Below are 20,710 nucleotides of genomic sequence, written 5' to 3' on the forward strand. Positions count from 1 at the left end.
ACCAGGTATTTTATTAATTCAAATAATCAGAGTATTAAAAGGGCTGTGGGTTTTGTGCGTGTGTGTGCACAGAGAGAGAGAGAGAGAGAAAGAGAAAACAGCCATGGAGCTTAACTGGATGACAATTGACTGCAAGGTGGGGCTGAAATATTTGGTAAAATATCTGATTGCAGGTTGTTCTGAAAAAGATTGTATCTGCTATTTGATCTGTTACTGATTTCAGTAAATGAAAGGCATGTGTTGTGGCCAAAAGACCAGCACATCCATTATTTTTGGCCGAGGCTTGGACTCTGAAAGTAGTGTGCCAACCTGCCAGTTAATGGTGATTGTGTTGTCCTGTACACAGTGTACACAACAGAGGGGTCCTTCTGATTAGTCCGACTCATGTAGAGGTGGTTCAGAAGCTCTGTGTTAGGTTAAATTTCTGCACTTATAAATTCTTAAGACAGTGTTGTTCATCATGTAGGCTATGATTATTATTGTAACTCTTTGTGATTTGAAAATCATTTAATCTTTCAGGTGTACTATAAGGCTCACTGCCTCGCTATATGTATATGTTTATATATGTTTAGTTTTAGAGAGAGAAAGACAGTTTTGGAGAGGGAGACAGCGAGAGCCATTCTTGTGCGGACTCAGCAGGAGACAGCAAGACGTGTGGAGAGAAAGAGAGAGAGTGAGGCACTGATCTAGATTTGAGCTCTAAATATAAGAAGAGCTAATTCACACAGTTGCATTTAGGTCTACACTTACAGTAAATGAATTAATATTTAATAATATAATACATTACAAGCATAGTTTTTGTTATGGTTAGAACTCTTTTCTTTGCACTGGCCTATTATCAAGACCTGTTATTGATTTAATCTTGTCTTAAGAGTCATTCCATTTAGCTTCTTTTCAAAATAATTTTTATAATATCATATGAAATATGCTGTTCCTACTTGCAAATATATGTTGATCACATCTCACTAGTAGAAAATAGTATTGGAAATCTTAAAATTCTGTTTATTACAAGGCTTTTTCTAGGCCATACAAATGTTTTTGCTGTTCCATGTGGCCTTGCTTTGAGTATGATTTGTCAACCTTCTGCTTCAGATACTCTCAGTTGCAGGAGGAGAAGATAAAATGAGACGGAGGAGGGTGAAACCACTTGATGAAGCAGTACAACATGTCACCAGTGCAACTGACAAGACTGATGTATTGGAGAGTAAATTAATAAACCCTTATAAAGGTAGGCCTGGTTTTCTGTATTGTTGTGGTTTTGCCTGCATACTTACATTAGAGTAAAGAAAATAATTTCTCTTGACAAATGTTAGCCATTTTGGGGGCATGCAACTAAAATACAAACCATTTATCTAGAACACAAGTGTATATAGTAGTAGACTAGTTGTTTGTACCAATGAAATGCACGTGAAATCCAGCTTAATAATGTTTGTAAAATACGTCTATCTGCTGCTAAATGTTGTGTTTTTGATATGTTAATTTGAATATTTTTGTTTTATTATTATTATCCACATTTGAATTGGCCACTGCCTGGTGCAGTTCACTTTTCATTTGCGTGAAGTTCAAAAATCCTTTTCATCTGTTTTGCTCGACTGCCACGCCCACAGTCCTCTGTGCTGAAGCTGGTTTATGTAATATTGTGTACACTAAATCTAATGGTGGTGTATTAATTCAATTAGAAACAGATTAATTGCCACACTATGATACATTTTAAAACAGTTAATCCACTGTCTTACAGTGCAGGATGTTTTTCTGTATCACAGCTGCTACAACATGCATATGATTTGTTTGGCTTTATTTTACTTCTTTGACAGGTCATGGTGTATTTGCCCTGGCTTCTTTGAATAAAGGAGATTTTGTGGTTGAATGCAGAGGGGAACTTATGGACTTTCTTGAATCAGGGAGAAGGAGGAAGGTCTCCCGAATTACTGTATTACTTTTGGCAGAATAAACGGTGGTAAGTTTCAGAGATGATTACATGTTAGTGATTATCATAGAAGGTATTTTGTAGAAATTTTTTTTTGTCTAAAATTTAGCTTGTGGTATCATTAACCATATGAAATGAAATTATTTTGTAGTAATAACTATACTTTCAGTAGGGGTGGGCAATAAGGCCTTGAAATAATATCACAAAATCTTGGGATATTTTTTGCAGTAACAATATTAACTAATTAACTAAAGAAAGCTCTAAAATTATTTCCGTTCATTTAAAATACATTATCATATTTTGCTGCAGATAGTGAATTCTTAAATACTAATTCCAATAAATGTACACTAATTTAACCTTCAAAAAGCTGACAGTGAGAACGATGCACTTGCCACATGGTGGAGGCTGCATAACTTCTTATTGTCAGCAAGTTAGCCAGTAAATATCTGTGCATATCTCTGCCACCATGCATCTGCTGAGAGAGGATTCCGCCCTGTTTGCAATATTGTAGCTTTTGAAGCCAGCGTCAGGGAACATGCTTGTTTTCTTGGTAAATAAAGGTAGCAGACCACCTGTCAGAGGAGCTCAAACAAACATCTCAAATGTTTTAATAGGTTATTTTGTGGTCACCGTATTTTTTGACATTTTGCAAATTACTGTTGTTTGTTTGGGGTCTAGCCTTCTGTAGCCAATAAACTTCCACACTACTGACGTGTCTCCCCTTTTAAGAACTAAGTTGTCCTCAGTGCTAGTGATACTGTTCTCTGTATGGCAAAATCCTATTGCATTTAAAAAAGTACCGGTGTTAGTATTATGTTGCCCACCCCTATATTTCAACAGTATTTTCTTTTGTTTTTATTAATGCTTATTGATTGTTGTGGCACTGCTACCTATATGCAGTAATCTAGTTCTAACATAGAATGCAATAAATGTATTTTGTTTGTTTGTTTGTTTGTTTGTTTTTTTGTTTTTTTTTTTTCCATTTTTTAAGCATTGTTGCAACAAGAGAGGATGACACCCTTGGCCGACTAGTGAACGATGAGCACAAGGACCTCAACTGTAAAATGAAAAAGATCATTGTCCAGGGAAAACCGCATCTCTGCGTTTTTGTGATGAGAGATATAATGCCTGGAGAGAAAATAACCTACGACTGTGGAGGAAGTGACTGGCATCGGAGGAGAAAGGTTTGTAAGATGTGTTTGGAAAATATTTGAAATAGATTTTACTAGCTTAGCAGTGTGATTGAGTGCTTATCAGCATTTGATCAAAAAGTAACCCTTTGAAAGCCCTTGCAATGTGTATTGCTGTCCTTGACATTGAGTAGAAGTTACATTTTCTTGAGATTAATTTAGATAATGGCTTAGCCTGAATTACATTTCTTAGTAAGGATTTTCTTAGTAAGGATTTTAGTAAGGATTTTAATGGAATCTTAGTGGAAACATTTCAGTTGAGGTCATAAACTTTAATCATCCACACTATTAATGCTATTAAAAATTATTAGCTGTTTTGTATGATTGTTTAGTATGATAATGTCAGTTGTTCTAAAGATTGTTTTTGTTAACAACTATAAGACAAGTGAATGGCATTATTAGCTTAGTAGTATGGCATTTTTTGGTTTAGTTTTTGTTATTAACAAAAGCTCTTCAATTCTAAATGTTTAACTGTGATTATTTGAAATCCCTGTAGCCTGCACATAAGGACACTGCTAACATCAAGGACAATGTTGAACCAAGCCGCTCGGCTTCAGGTCCTGTGACCAATGCTGGAGCTTCCACTTCTGACTTAAAGGTATAAAAAAAGTGGTTTTATATCCATAAAGTGACATATTTGCATTACAGTATGTAATAAATGCACTGGTGTACATCAGTTACGATCAGTTGTTCAGAAGATTGTTTATTTAAAACAATTAGACAAGTGAATGACATTACTAGCCTAGTAATATGGCATTTTTGGTGTAGGTTATTGTCCTATTAAGTAGTTGTGATGTGTAGACTGAAGTTTACATTACATGTACACTATGTGGTGTAGCCAAGGACAGCCTCGTTTCTTTTGTATGAAATGCTGTTCAATTCTACATGTTAAACTGTGATATTTGAAATCCCCATAGCCTCTATGTGAGGACACTGCTAACATGATGGATGTGGTTGAATCAATCCGCTCAGCGTCAAGTCCTGTGACCAACACAGGATCTTTTTCTTCTGGCTTAAAGGTATTTAAAAAGTGGTTTTATGTGCATGTAGTCATTGGACTACTTGGTAGCTCTGCAGCTAATTATGGTCAAGTTACTTCAGTACTGATTTCATTTGTTGTCAGATATAAATTTGTGAGAGTTGTTTTTGTGTGTTTTTAAGTGAGGCCTTAGGGATGGTATTAGTTATACATGCTCTCAGCTCTTGCATTGTGGGGACCCTTTTAGGATAGAAATGTTTGAGTTGTTTGGGTTACACCCACTGTCAGGTTTAGCACGTCTAAGTAGAACCTTCCACTATAGCAGTAGACTCGCAGGTCAACATATAGACAACATTTCTGAACTATCGTGTAGGTTACCTTATGACTAATGTCATTCAGTGTCTCATATGAACTGGTAATAGTTTCCTGTTTTTAAACAAGTGTTTAAGGTTGATATTGGTTACACACACTGTCAGGTCTAAGTAGAAACTTCCATTATAGCAGTAGACTCACAGGACAATATGTAGACTTTATTTCTGAATTACAGTTTAAATGACCTCACGAGAAATGTCATTCAACTTCTGAAATTAATTTGTAATAATTTTCTCTTTGTGCATCAGTCTGTAAGGTTGGTATTGGTTACACACGCTGTCAGGTTTAGTATAGTGGTGACCACGTCTAGTCAACCTGAGCCACCAGAGCAGTGAACACACAGAAGAATATATGGTCTATTGTTCTCAGGTGCAGTTTGTCCTCTTAAGTTTATAATATGAATATTTGATTGATGTAATTAACACTTTACACTATGTGAGGTTCATTGAAATGTTTAACTGTGATATTTGAAATCCCTTTAGCCTGCATGTGAGGACACTGCTAACATGATGGACGACGTTGAAACAAGCCACTCAACTTTGGTCCTCTGACCAACACTGGAGCTTCCTCTTCTGACCTAAAGGTATTTTAAACAAGTGTAGACGTACTTGCATTACAGCATGTAATTACTGCATTGGTTTACACATGTATTAGTTGTTCAGAAGATTGTTTCTTTAAAACTATTAGACAAGTGAATCACTTTACTAGTCAAGTAATATGACATTTTTTGGTGTACGTTATTGTCCTATTAGGTAGTTGTGATGTGTAGACTGACATTTGCAATACATGTACACTATGTGGTGTAGCCTGGGACAGCATTATGGACATGGTTGAACCAAGCTGCTCAGCTTCAAGTCCTGTGACCAACTCTGGAACTTCTTCTGGCTTAAAGGTATTTAAAAAAAAAATAAATAAATTATTTGCATATAGAGATTGAACTACTTGGTAGTTATGCAGCTAATTATGGTTAATTGAAGTTACTTCAGAACTGATTTCATTTGTTGTGTGATATAAATTTGTGAGAGTTAATTGTTTTTAAGTGAGGCCTTAGGGATGGTATTAGTTACACATGCTCTCAGGTTTTGCATTTTGGGGACCCTTTCAGGATAGAAACGTTTGAATGGTTTGGGTTACACCCATTGTCAGGTTTAGCATAGTGGGGACCACGTCTAAGTAGAACCTTACACTATAGCAGTAGACTTACAGGACCATATGTAGACTTTATTTCTGAATTACAGTTTAAATGCCCTCCTGAGCAATGTCATTCAGCATCTGAAATTAATTTGTAATAGTTTCTTCTTTGTACACGAGTCTGTAAGGTTGATTTTGGTTACACACATTGTCAGGTTTAGTATAGTGGGGACCACGTCTAGCCAACCTGAACCAGCAGAGCAGTGAACACACAGAAGAATGTATGGTCTATTGTTTTCAACAGCAGTTTGTCCTCTCATAATTAATCCCATTAAGGGTGTAATATGATTTTTTTTTATTCATGTTAAGATTGATGTCATTTACACACACTGTTCTATAAAATGGTGAATCCATGTCTGGTTAACTTGAAGCAGCAGACACTGATAAAACGTGTGAAATTGTGTACTGCATTTTAAATAATGATCTACTTGTGTTTGAGATTTATTGAAATGTTTAACTGTGATATTTGAAATCCCTTTAGCGCTGATGTGAGGGCACTGCTAACATGATGGATATGGTTAAACCAAGCCAATTAGGAACAAAGTGTACAAAGAGGAAACCATTACAAATTAATTTCAGATGTTGAATGACATTACTCCTGAGGGCATTTAAACTGTAATTCAGAAATAAAGTCTACATATTGTCCTGTGAGTCTACTGCTATAGTGGAAGGTTCTACTTAGACGTGGTCCCCACTACGGCAGACCTGACAGTGTGTGTAACAAATATCAACCTTAAACACTTTAAAAACAGGAAACTACTACCAGTTCATATGAGACTCTGAATGACATTAATCATAAGGTATCCTACACTGTTGTTCAGAAATGTTGTCTATATGTTGTCCTGCGAGGCTACTGCTATAGTGGAAGGTTCTACTTAGACGTGTTCCCCACTATGCTAAACCTGACAATGGGTGTAACCCAAACCATTCAAACGTTTCTATCCTGAAAGGGTCCCCACAATGCGAGACCTGAGAGCATGTGTAACTAATACCATCCCTAAAGCCTCACTTAAAACATTAGTTAGTTGTGACAGTTGTGATGTGTAGACTGACATTTGCAGTACATGTACACTATGTGGTGTAGCCTGGGACAGCCTCGTTTCTTTTGCATGAAATGCTCCTCAATTCTAAATGTTAACTGTGATATTTGAAATCCCTGTAGCTTGCATGTGAGGACTCTGCTAACATGATGGATGTGGTTGAATCAAACTGCTCAGCGTCAAGTCCTGTGACCAACTCTGGAACAACTTCTTCTGGCTTAAAGGTATTTTAAAAAGTGTTTTTATATGCATATAGTGATTGAACTACTTGGTAGTTATGCAGCTAATTATGGTTATTTGAAGTTACTTCAGGACTGATTTCATTTGTTGTGTGATATAAATTTGTGAGAGTTCATTGTTTTTAAGTGAGGCTTTTGGGATGGTATTAGTTACACATGCTCTCATGTTTTGCATTTTGGGGACCCTCTCAGGATAGAAATGTTTGAATGGTTTTAGCTACATTCACTGTCAGATTTAACGTAGTGGGGACCACATTTAGGTAGAAATGTCTACTAAAGCAGTAGACATACAGGACAACTTATAGACAACATTTCTGAACTATCGTGTAGGTTACCTTATGACTAACGTCATTCAGAGTCTCATATGAACTGGTAATAGTTTCCTGTTTTTAAACAAGTGCTTAAGGTTGATATTGGTTACACACACTGTCGGGTCTGCCATAGTGGGGACCATGGCTAAGTAAAACCTTCCCCTATAGCAGTAGACACACAGGACAAGATGTAGCCTTTATTTCTGAATTACAGTTTAAATGACCTCATGAGAAATGTCATTTAACGTCTGAAATGAATTTGCAATAATTTCCTCTTTTTATATGAGTCTGTAAGGTTGATATTTGTTGCACACACTGTCAGGTCTTCCATGGTGGGGACCACATCTAAGTAGAACCTTCCACTATAGCAGTAGACTCACAGGACAATATGTAGACTTTATTTCTGAATAACAGTTTAAATGACCTCACAAGCAGTGTCATTCAACTTCTGAAATTAATTTGTAATAGTTTTCTCTTTGTGCATCAGTCTGTAAGGTTGGTACTGGTTACACACACTGTCAGGTTTAGTATAGTGAGCACTGCGTCTAGTCAACCTGCACCACCAGAGCAGTGAACACACAGAAGAATATATGGTCTATTGTTCTCAAGAGCAGTTTGTCCTCTTAAGTTTATAATATGAATTTTTGATTGATGTAATTAACACTTTACACTATGTGAGGTTCATTGAAATGTTTAACTGTGATATTTGAAATCCCTTTAGCCTGCATGTGAGGACACTACTAACATGATGGACGACGTTGAACCAAGCCACTCAACTTTAGGTCCTCTGACCAACACTGGAGCTTCCTCTTCTGACTTAAAGGTATTTTAAACAAGTGTAGACGTACTTGCATTACAGCATGTAATTACTGCATTGGTTTACACATGTATTAGTTGTTCAGAAGATTGTTTCTTTGAAACTATTAGACAAGTGAATCACTTTACTAGCCAAGTAATATGACATTTTTTGGTGTAAGTTATTGTCCTATTAAGTAGTTGTGATGTGTAGACTGACATTTGCAATACCTGTACACTATGTGGTGTAGCCTGGGACAGCCTCGTTCTTTTGCATTAAATGCTCATTAATTCTAAATGTTAAACTGATATTTGAAATCCCTGTAGCCTCCATGTGAGGACTCTGCTAACATGATGGATGTGGTTGAACCTTAAAGCTTCAAGTCCTGTGACCAACTCTGGAACTTCTTCTGGCTTAAAGGTATTTATTATATGCATATAGTGATTGAACTACTTGGTAGTTATGCAGCTAATTATGGTTAATTGAAGTTACTTCAGAACTGATTTCATTTGTTGTGTGATATAAATTTGTGAGTTAATTGTTTTTAAGTGAGGCCTTAGGGATGGTATTAGTTACACATGCTCTCAGGTTTTGCATTTTGGGGACCCTCTCAGGATAGAAATGTTTGAATGGTTTTAGTTACATTCACTGTCAGATTTAGCGTAGTGGGGACCACATTTAGGTAGAGACTTCCACTAAAGCAGTAGACATACAGGACAACTTATAGACAACATTTCTGAACAACAGTGTAGGTTACCTTGTGACTAATGTCATTCAGGGTCTCATATGAACTGGTAGTAGTTTCCTGTTTTTAAACAAGTGTTTAAGGTTGATATTGGTTACACACACTGTCGGGTCTGCCATAGTGGGGACCACGTCTAAGTAGAACCTTCCACTATAGCAGTAGACTTACAGGACCATATATAGACTTTATTTCTGAATTACAGTTTAAATGCCCTCATGAGCAATGTCATTCAACGTCTGAAATGAATTTATAATAGTTTCCTCTTTGTACACGAGTCTGTAAGTTTGATTTTGGTTACACACACTGTCAGGTTTAGCATAGTGGGGACCACGTCTAAATAGAACGTTCCACCATAGCAGTAGACTCATAGGACAATATGTAGACTTTATTTCTGAATTACAGTTTAAATGCCCTCATAAGCAATGTCATTCAGCGTCTGAAATGAATTTGTAATAGTTTCCTTTTTGTACACAAATCTGTAAGATTGATTTTGGTTACACACACTGTCAGGTCTTCCATAGAGGGGACCACGTCCAGGTAAAACCTTCCACTATAGCAGCAGACTTACTGGACAATATGTAGACTTTATTTCTGAATTACAGTTTAAATGACCTCATGAGCAATGTCATTCAACATCTGAAATGAATTTGCAATAATTTCCTCTTTTTATATGAGTCTGTAAGGTTGATATTTGTTGCGCACACTGTCAGGTCTGCCATGGTGGGGACCACATCTAAGTAGAACCTTCCACTATAGCAGTAGACTCACAGGACAATATGTAGACTTTATTTCTGAATAACAGTTTAAATGACCTCACAAGCAGTGTCATTCAACATCTGAAATTAATTTGTAATAGTTTTCTCTTTGTGCATCAGTCTGTAAGGTTGGTACTGGTTACACACACTGTCAGGTTTAGTATAGTGAGCACTGCGTCTAGTCAACCTGAACCACCAGAGCAGTGAACACACAGAAGAATATGGTCTGTTGTTCTCAAGAGCAGTTTGTCCTCTTAAGTTTATAATATGAATTTTTGATTCATATTAAGATTGATGTAATTAACACTTTTCAATGAACCTCACATAGTGTAATGTTTAACTGCGATATTTGAAATCCCTTTAGCCTGCATGTGAGGACACTACTAACATGATGGACGACGTTGAACCAAGCCACTCAACTTTAGGTCCTCTGACCAACACTGGAGCTTCCTCTTCTGACCTAAAGGTATTTTAAACAAGTGTAGACGTACTTGCATTACAGCATGTAATTACTGCATTGGTTTACACATGTATTAGTTGTTCAGAAGATTGTTTCTTTAAAACTATTAGACAAGTGAATCACTTTACTAGCCAAGTAATATGACATTTTTTGGTGTAAGTTATTGTCCTATTAAGTAGTTGTGATGTGTAGACTGACATTTGCAATACATGTACACTATGTGGTGTAGCCTGGGACAGCCTCGTTCTTTTGCATTAAATGCTCATTAATTCTAAATGTTAAACTGATATTTGAAATCCCTGTAGCCTCCATGTGAGGACTCTGCTAACATGATGGATGTGGTTGAACTCTAAAGCTTCAAGTCCTGTGACCAACTCTGGAACTTCTTCTGGCTTAAAGGTATTTAAAAAAAAAAAAATTATATGCATATAGTGATTGAACTACTTGGTAGTTATGCAGCTAATTATGGTTAATTGAAGTTACTTCAGAACTGATTTCATTTGTTGTGTGATATAAATTTGTGAGAGTTAATTGTTTTTAAGTGAGGCCTTAGGGATGGTATTAGTTACACATGCTCTCAGGTTTTGCATTTTGGGGACCCTCTCAGGATAGAAATGTTTGAATGGTTTTAGTTACATTCACTGTCAGATTTAGCGTAGTGGGGACCACATTTAGGTAGAGACTTCCACTAAAGCAGTAGACATACAGGACAACTTATAGACAACATTTCTGAACAACAGTGTAGGTTACCTTGTGACTAATGTCATTCAGGGTCTCATATGAACTGGTAGTAGTTTCCTGTTTTTAAACAAGTGTTTAAGGTTGATATTGGTTACACACACTGTCGGGTCTGCCATAGTGGGGACCACGTCTAAGTAGAACCTTACACTATAGCAGTAGACTTACAGGACCATATATAGACTTTATTTCTGAATTACAGTTTAAATGCCCTCATGAGCAATGTCACTCAGCGTCTGAAATGAATTTGTAATAGTTTCCTTTTTGTACACGTGTCCGTAAGATTGATTTTGGTTACACACACTGTCAGGTTTAGTATAGTGGGGACCACGTCTAAATAGAACGTTCCACCATAGCAGTAGACTCATAGGACAATATGTAGACTTTATTTCTGAATTAAAGTTTAAATGCCCTCATGAGCAATGTCATTCAGCGTCTGAAATGATTTGGAATAGTTTCCTGTTTTTGAACAAGTGTTTAGGGTTGATATTTGTTACACACACTGTCGGGTCTTCCATAGTGGGGACCACGTCTAAATAGAACCTTCCACCATAGCAGTAGACTTACAGGACAGTATGTAGACTTTATTTCTGAATTACAGTTTAAATGCCCTCATGAGCAATGTCATTCAACATCTGAAATGAATTTGTAATGGTTTCCTCTTTGTACACAAGTCTGTAAGGTTAATTTTGGTTACACACACTGTCAGGTCTTCCATAGTGGGGACCACGTCTAAATAGAACCTTCCACCATAGCAGTAGACTTACAGGACAATATGTAGACTTTATTTCTGAATTACAGTTTAAATGCCCTCATGAGCAATGTCTTTCAACGTCTGAAATGAATTTGTTGTAGTTTCCTCTTTGTACACAAGGCTTCTAAGATTGATTTTGGTTACACACACTGTCAGGTCTTCCATAGAGGGGACCACGTCTAAATAGAAACTTCCACCATAGCAGTAGACTCACAGGACAATATGTAGACTTTATTTCTGAATTACAGTTTAAATGCCCTCCTGAGCAATGTCATTCAGCATCTGAAATGAATTTGTAATAGTTTCCTCTTTGTACACGAGTCTGTAAGGTTAATTTTGGTTACACACACTGTCAGGTCTTCCATAGTGGGGACCATGTCTAAATAGAACGTCCACCATAGCAGTAGACTTACAGGACAGTATGTAGACTTTATTTCTGAATTACAGTTTAAATGCCCTCCTGAGCAATGTCATTCAGCGTCTGAAATGATTTGGAATAGTTTCCTGTTTTTGAACAAGTTTTTAGGGTTGATATTGGTTACACACACTGTCAGGTCTGCCATAGTGGGGACCACATCTAAGTAGAACCTTTCACTATAGCAGTAGACTCACAGGACAATATGTAGACTTTCTGAATTACAGTTTAAATGCCCTCATGAGCAATGTCCTTCAGTGTCTGAAATTAATTTGTAATAGTTTCCTTTTTGTACACAAGTCTGTAAGATTGATTTTGGTTACACACACTGTCAGGTTTAGTATAGTGGGGACCACGTCTAAATAGAACCTTCCACCATAGCAGTAGACTCATAGGACAATATGTAGACTTTCTTTCTGAATTACAGTTTAAATGCCCTCATAAGCAATGTCATTCAGCGTCTGAAATGAATTTGTAATAGTTTCCTCTTTGTATACGAGTCTGTAAGATTGATTTTGGTTACGCACACTGTCGGGTCTGCCATAGTGGGGACCACGTCTAAGCAGAACCTTACACTATAGCATAGACTTACAGGACCATATGTAGGCTTTATTTCTGAATTACAGTTTAAATGCCCTCATGAGCAATGTCATTCAGCATCTGAAATGAATTTGTAATAGCTTCTTCTTTGTACACGAGTCTGTAAGGTTGGTATTGGTTACACACACTGTCAGGTTTAGTATAGTGGTGACCACGTCTAGTCAACCTGAGCCACCAGAGCAGTGAGCACACAGAAGAATATATGGTCTATTGTTCTCAAGAGCAGTTTGTCCTCTCATAATTATTCCCATTAAGGGTGTAATATGAATTTTTGATTCATATTAAGATTGATGTCATTTACACACTCTCTTTTATAACATCGTGGATCTTCGTGTATGGTTAATTTGAAGTAGCAGACACTGATAAAACATTGTCTGAAATTCTGTACTGCATTTTAAATAATGATATACTTGTTTGAGATTTATTGAAATATTTATCTGTGATATTTGAAACTCCTGTAGCCTGAATGTGAGGACGCTGCTAACGTGATGGCCATATTTGAATCAAGCCACTCAGCTTCAGGTCCTGTGACCAACGCTGGAGCTTCCTGTACTGTCTTAAAGGTATTTAAAAGAGGTAAGGTCATCAACCAAAGATTTTAAACTTTTATATTTGTTTACATATGTGATGAATTTGACCTATCAGGTATATTAGAACAGGGAAGGCAGGAAGGAAAATATAATGCCAAAATTTATTAATTTTCTCTCTTACTTTCTTATTTTCAGAGTGTGATGCACCTTTGTCCTTACAACAAGTCAGTGCAGGGCAAGATGACGGTGAGACAGGCCAATTGCCGAGGTCAATTGAAAGAGAGGTAAGGTAATTATCCAGAGATGATCCTTTAGCGTTTATGTTTGTACACAGAACGTGTACAGTCTGTCGGTTAGACTAATACATAATGATGGTTAATAGGGTTCATTTACCAAACCTGTCGTTCACTTTTTTAAAAATTTCTCACAAACCACAGCAAGACAGTGATATTCCCACATGTGATCATGACTGAACAATCAGGCAAAACTGGCCATTTCAAACAGCCTCAGGCAAAATTGATTTAGTTTATTGTTATGCTTGTGAAAACTTTTTTTTTTAAAGTAAAAAGATAAAGCAAAGAGAAAGTATAAAATCAAAGTATATAGTGAGTCTGAGACCACATTGGAAATTTGGGATTTAATTCATTTAATATTATGAATGAACAAAAGTTTTGAAAATTTTGAAAAATTAAAAACAAAGCAAAGCTATGATTAAGTAAAATGAAGAAGAAATATGCAAGGTTTGGCACTTTTTCTTGGTCACTATTAATTAATGTAAGTATAGATTGACTCTCGGGTGCATTTGATCTACCCATCAGAGGCTTTTACACAAACTTGTAAACCCTAATCCTAGTCCATGCCAACTTGAGCACATGCTGTCATTAAAGCAAATGGAAACATACTGTACAAAATACTAAGAAATTGTCATTCATGTGAAGATTCTACTTTTCACACAGCCATGCTGTTGAAATGTGTAATTAAGAACTTTGTAATAAATGACAAAACAATGCAAAATAGAGCCATTTTCAGTAGTGGTATCAGACTTTTGGATTCCACTCTATACATATAAAGTACAACCCTGATGCAGTTTAACTGTTTACTGCGGTTATTTTCCACATACAGTCTCCTCCAAAAGTTTTGAATGTAAAGGCCAATTCTTTTGTTTTTGTTTAAAAGATTAATATGAGATGATAGATCAGAATTTAATTTTCATTCATAGATCAGCTCTTATTTTCTGATATTTACATATAGATGGCAGAACATGGCAACTTTTGTTTGAACCCACCCATTGTTCCAGTGAGCAAAAATAAAAGAACATGTGACTAACAGGTCTTTCTTGCATTAACCGGACCTTTACCAAATTGAGCAGCATTTCACCTCCTGAAAAGGAGACCGAAGGGAGAAACCCCCCAAAACAATTAACAACTGTGGTAAAAAGCCTGGAAAAGCATAACAAAAGAATAATGTAACAGTTTGGTGATGTCAGTGGGTCACCAGCTTGATGCAGTTACTGCAAGCAAGGGATACGCAAAAAAAAATAAAGTGTTGACTTCTTTAATTTACTTTAAGAATCTGTTCCTATACATTTGCTTACCTAAAGATTGGGTGGTCTGCCATCAAAGGCACCCTGTTTTTAGTTGTTTAACACATCTAGATGTAAATATCAGACAATAAAAGTTGAAATTATAAACTGTCATCTCATATTCATTTTTTTTAATCATTTTTTTTAAATTGCTGCAAAATGACAGCAAACGCAATTGATTCTGAAATTATGCCATTTGCGCCAAAAGCATGTTTGATTAAAGATCAAAGCTTTAATGACACTTTATGCATAAGAAAATTTCATATGATTTTTTTATCCCCTAGGTCCCTGTAAGAGAACACCCTGGAGCGTTAATGAAATCCGTGCTGTGGACAAGCACATGATGAGGTTCATTCAAAGCTGGAAAGTTCCAGGAAAAGCTGACTGTGTTCGCTGTATAGAAGCTGAACCACTGGCACTTAAAAACAGCGACTGGTTAGCTGTCAAGTTCTATGTAAAAAAATCTAATTACAGCATTGCAGAGACAGGTTTAAGACTTGGTCAACACATACACTATATTGCCAAAAGTATTCGCTCGTCTGCCTTCACACATATGAACGCGTCTTAGTGACATCCCATACTAAATCCATAGGGTTTAATATGATGTTGGCCCACCCTTTGCAGCTATAACAGCTTCAACTCTTCTGAGAAGGCTTTCCACAAGGTTTAGGGTTGTTTATGGGAATTTTTGACCATTCTTCCAGAAGCGCGTTGTGAGGTCAGACACTGATGTTGGACGAGAAGGCCTGGCTCGCAGTCTCTGCTCTAATTCATCCCAAAGGTGTTCTGTCGGGTTGAGGTCAGGCCTCTGTGCAGGCCAGTCAAGTTCTTCCACACCACTCGCTCATCCATGTCTTTATGGAGCTGCTTTGTGCACTGGTGCGCAGTCATGTTGGAACAGGAAGGGGCCGTCCCCAAACTGTTCCCACAAAGTTGGGAGCATGAAATTGTTCAAAATCTCTTGGTGCTGAAGCTTTGAGTTCCTTTCACTGGAACTAAGGGGCCGAGCCCAACTCCTGAAAAACAACCCCACACCATAATCCCCCCTCCACCAAACTTTACACTCGGCACAATGCAGTCAGATAAGTACCGTTCTCCTGGCAACCGCCAAACCCAGACTCGTCCAATGGCTTGCCAGATGGAGAAGCGTGATTCGTCCCTCCAAAAAACATGTCTCCACTGCTCTAGAGTCCAGTGGCGGCGCTTTACACCACTGCATTCGGCGCTTTGCATTGTGCTTGGTGATGTAAGGCTTGGATGCAGCTGCTCGGCCATGGAAACCCATTCCATGAAGCTCTCTACGCTGTTCTTGAGCTAATCTGAAGGCCACATGAGGTTTGGAGGTCTGTAGCGATTGACTCTGCAGAAAGTTGGCGACCTCTGCGCACTATGCGCCTCAGCATAGTGGCTAAGTTGCTGTCGTTCCCAGTCACTTCCAATTTGTTATAATACTACTGACAGATGACTGTGGAATATTTAGTAGCGAGGAAATTTCATGACTGGACACAGGTGGCATCCTATCATGGTACCATGCTGGAATTCACTGAGCTCCTGAGAGCGACACATTCCTTCACTGTTTGTAGAAGCAGTCTGCATGTCTAGGTGCTTGGTTTTATACAACCATGGCCATGGAAGTAATTGGAACATCTGAATTCAATGCTTTGGATGGGTGAGTGAAAACTTTTGGCAATATAGTGTATCTTGAATGGAGAAGCTCCAGAGATGTTTTTTTTTTTATATTATAATTATTATTCTTATTATTTTATAGTTATTATTATTATTATTATTATTTAATATTTTATTTTATTTATTTTTATTCTTTATTCTCAAGTTTATTGTCTAGGTTTATTGCAAGATGCGTATTTGTTAGGGTTGCTGAAGTATGTTCATAACTTTTCCACATATCTCTAAGACTTATTCTGTTACTAATAAATAAGTCTTTAAACTAATGCATCTATCTGGATTAGTAATTTTGTCTGCATCAATAAGAAAAAAGCAGTGTTCCTTCTCAGCATGGAACTGGTCCTCACAAAGAATGAAAACGGGTGATGTGTGTAATGATGGTCCTCAGATATACTCAATACCTGAAATGTCCCCACAAGTGACCTCCATGTCAGGTCAAAATCCATTATGGTGAGATATTTGAAATTTGAAGTGATATTATGATTCACAAGTGCATTTTGACAAAGCATGATTTTTTTCAAGTCTGTAGGACCTTTGGAAAGGGTGGTCCCCACAATGTGACAATTCCTCCAGGTGACCCCCACAATTCACAAAAACAAGTATAGGTGTGTGTGTGAGTGTGTGTGTGTGTGTGTGAGAGTGTGTGTGTGTGTGTGTGTGTGTGTGAGTGTGTGTGTGTGTGTGAGTGTGTGAGTGGGTGTGTGAGTGTGTGAGTGTGTGTGTGAGTGAGTGTGTGTGTGTGAGAGTGTGTGAGTGTGTGTGTGTGAGTGTGTGTGAGTGTGTGTGTGTGTGTGTGAGAGTGTGTGAGTGTGTGTGTGTGAGTGTGAGAGTGTGAGAGTGTGTGAGTGTGTGTGTGTGAGTGTGTGTGTGTGTGTGTGTGTGAGAGTGTGTGAGTGTGTGTGTGTGAGTGTGTGTGTGTGAGTGTGTGTGTGTGTGTGTGAGTGTGTGTGAGAGTGTGTGAGTGTGTGTGTGTGAGTGTGTGTGTGAGTGTGTGTGTGAGTGTGAGTGTGTGTGTGAGTGTGTGTGTGAGTGTGTGTGTGTGTGTGTGAGAGTGTGTGAGTGTGTGTGTGTGAGTGTGTGTGTGAGTGTGTGTGTGTGTGTGAGAGAGTGGGTGAGTGTGTGTGTGAGAGTGTGTGAGTGTGTGTGTGAGTGTGTGTGTGTGTGTGAGAGTGTGTGAGTGTGTGTGTGTGAGTGTGTGTGTGAGTGTGTGTGTGAGAGAGTGGGTGAGTGTGTGTGTGAGAGTGTGTGAGTGTGTGTGTGAGTGTGTGTGTGTGTGTGAGAGTGTGTGAGTGTGTGTGTGTGAGTGTGTGTGTGAGTGTGTGTGTGTGTGTGTGTGTGTGTGTGAGAGAGTGGGTGAGTGTGTGTGTGTGAGTGTGTGTGTGAGTGTGAGAGTGTGTGAGTGTGTGTGAGAGTGTGTGAGTGTGTGTGTGTGAGAGTGTGTGAGTGTGTGTGTGTGAGTGTGTGTGTGAGTGTGTGTGTGTGTGTGTGTGTGAGAGAGAGTGGGTGAGTGTGTGTGTGTGAGTGTGTGAGTGTGTGTGTGTGTGTGTGAGTGTGTGTGAGTGTGTGAGTGTGTGTGAGTGTGTGTGTGTGAGTGAGTGTGTGAGTGTGTGTGAGTGTGTGTGTAGGTGTGTGTGTGTGTGTGTGTGTGTGTGTGTGTGTGTGAGTGTGAGTGTGAGTGTGTGTGTGTGTGTGTGTGTGTGTGTGAGTGTGAGTGTGTGTGTGAGTGTGTGTGTGTGTGAGTGTGAGTGTGTGTGTGAGTGTGTGTGTGTGTGTGTGTGTGTGTGAGTGTGTGTGTGTGTGTGTGTGTGTGTGTGTGTGTGTGTGTGTATCACCGCAGTTCAGTTTACAGTGAAGAGAGTAAAACTTCAGTCAACGTTTCCAGATCAGATCTTCATATTTAAACTTACGTCCACTGTTTAACCTGCAGGACCAGAATTACTGCACACAGAACAGGGGAAGGTTCTAGAAAAGATCAGAGTGGAGACAGAGTTCCAGACAGAACCAGAACACAGACCGAAGGTGGTCTTTTCTAGAATTATGACCCCCTTCCAAAACTAAAGTTCCTGCTAAGTTGAAGCTGAACAGAGAGTCTGATCTGTAATCAGGTTTAGCTTCATTAGAAACAGGTTCTGTAGCAGAACCAACACTGGAACTGACTCTCTTTAGCACATATTACTGTTCTGTTACTAATTAATGTTGTAACAAATTATTCTACTATTAATTAATGTAATAAACCTGTGTGTGTTTCTGTTGCAGGTGTATCTAGGAGGTGATCAGGGTGTCCGTCTGATGATTAACTACCTTCACGCTTCTCTTCATGTACCTATGAGTTTCACACTAATAAGTAAGCAGTACTTCAGGATCGTGCATACATTGCAAGTTCAATATGTAGGTACACAGTAAATACTGTGTGAAATACCAGGTGTATTTTAGCTTTTAGTGATTCAGCATTTCAGTAAATACATGCATACATCATAGAGAAATGCAGAGTTAAATAGAATGACTACCTTCTTTCCAGTACATTAACCTTTTCCATATTAACGGTACCGGTAAGGTCTCTGTAATGAGATAGAAATAAGACTAAGAATAGCAGTGATTTTAAATATATTCATATCATGGCACATCATAATGAATTAATAATGAAATTAGACACATTATATGACATGTAAAATGATTAATGGTGTGCTGATATGTTTAGCAATTTGTATAATTAATTATCATTACTGACATTTTTCCTGGCACAACTTAAGTAAATCAGCATCACATTGATCTCAGTCCTCTGCTGGTAACTGACAGCGCAGAACGGCTGCTTACAGAGTTTGATGAAAAGGTCTTGTGTGTTCAGTCTAGTTTTTCATAAATAAACTAATCCTTTAAACTGTACTAGGGTTTTCAATGAAACACACAGTGTTATGACTGTAGACAGAGCTGCTCTGCTGCCAGTTACATTATTATTTTCATTGTTCTTATTATGCACCAGTATTTGTTTGGGTTAATCAATAACTTATCTAATCTAAATCCTCTGGAAAAGGTCTTTTGTTCTGTGCATTCTGTATTTGAAACAGGCCTTTGGAACGTGGTTAGTTGTTGATTAATTAATAACCTGCCTAATCTTAATTCTTTAGAGAAAGCATTTGAATCTCATGAAAAGAAAATCTTTTCCAAGCAAACAAGGTCAGGCAAGATATTTAGTGCGTTCCATTCTGAAGGCAGCTACCTAACTAGTCACTGCCTTCAAAGGTTCCTCTCTCCTTGGGCAGCATTTTAACTGAAAAGGAACCTTAGTAGGCATCACATTTGGGACACTCTACAGAACCATCATACATCATAACTTTCACTGTGCTGTACACGTTTTCCTCGCAGTCGCTGTTTAGCTTACACTCCCCTCCGACTGTAAAGGTGGATCAACTCAGTGTATAAAGACCTTGAATCTGCAGCAGCTGTTTTCCTGCACTGACACTGCTGTGGAAATGTGTATGAAGAACCGGCTGCTTTAAGGAGTCGGATCTGTCGTGATTTACTCGATTCGGTGCAAATAGATACAGATAATCGTGACTATTAGTTTGTGGTTCATTTTAGTTCATTTAGTGTCTTCATCCACCTTAATGAACGTGTTTTACTTTAAAAACACATAGAATTAAAACTACATATAATCTTGTACAAAATGCACTCAGAAAACAGGATCGCACACAGTCTGTTAAGCTGCTAAAATGCATTTTATTTTATGCATTCTCATCTGATGTATGAGCTCCTAGTCTGAAATTTTGCCATCAACATTCACCTCACACTGATGTGACTGTGATAAACACAGTAATAATAGAGCTGGCAAAAATAAGCATTTGTGGAATTTATTTTTAAAAACATTTTGTTTCTGAACTGCTACGTCGTCCAGTACGTTAAAGTATTTTTCATAGTTCAGAGAGAACATCAGTCTGTAGTGCTGGTTCCACCGTGTGTTCCCCAAATACGCTTGTCAAGTGAGCTGCATTCAGCCATTGAGTGCAGTTTTCTCCCCCTAACAGTTTCTGTTCCTCAGCTCCTCAGACAGCGGCTCTCTGCTTCTGTAACGTTATTCCCTGACGACAGAAAAAAATCAGAGTATAGAATCAAATCGATAATTATTTACATACAAAAATCACTACTAAACAGTGAACAGTCAATGTTTTAAACAATAACATTTTTTTAAACAATACTTTTTTGAAGATTCAGTGCATTTATACAGCTAGCCCATTAGCTAAGCTAACTAATGTTAGCTTCACCTAACAATTTACAAACACAGCCTGTCAGGTTGCGTTAGACAAGCAAACTGCCTAAATTTCTTCACAGGAACCATTTCTAGAGATTTACAAACACAAATATGTTAAATACTTTACACAAATACAACAACCAATCAAAACAGTAAA

The 20,710-nt window shown here is 37.8% G+C and overlaps 1 protein-coding gene and 1 long non-coding RNA gene across 2 annotated transcripts in view; both read left to right on the top strand.

The window, feature by feature from the left end:
• The window catches only part of LOC118805178, a 2,919-nt gene extending 1,038 nt beyond the window's left edge, over positions 1-1,881 (top strand). Inside the window, exons 2-3 of the long non-coding RNA XR_005007040.1 lie at positions 1,093-1,228; positions 1,815-1,881. This is a non-coding gene — a long non-coding RNA (uncharacterized LOC118805178). The remainder of the gene's footprint in view (positions 1-1,092; positions 1,229-1,814) is intronic.
• A 7-nt stretch (positions 1,882-1,888) lies between these two features.
• Positions 1,889-15,178, top strand: LOC118805174. Its single transcript, XM_036565790.1, has 8 exons — positions 1,889-1,957; positions 2,919-3,111; positions 3,614-3,715; positions 4,035-4,136; positions 7,971-8,072; positions 12,974-13,088; positions 13,238-13,326; positions 14,909-15,178. The coding sequence occupies exons 2-8, from the start codon at positions 2,992-2,994 to the stop codon at positions 14,966-14,968; spliced, it is 690 nt and encodes a 229-aa protein (XP_036421683.1). The 5' UTR covers positions 1,889-1,957; positions 2,919-2,991; the 3' UTR covers positions 14,969-15,178.
• The last annotated feature ends 5,532 nt before the right edge of the window (positions 15,179-20,710 follow it).

This window comes from Colossoma macropomum, unplaced genomic scaffold (genome assembly GCF_904425465.1).
Source record: "Colossoma macropomum unplaced genomic scaffold, Colossoma_macropomum, whole genome shotgun sequence".
Classification (NCBI taxonomy): Eukaryota; Metazoa; Chordata; class Actinopteri; order Characiformes; family Serrasalmidae; genus Colossoma; species Colossoma macropomum.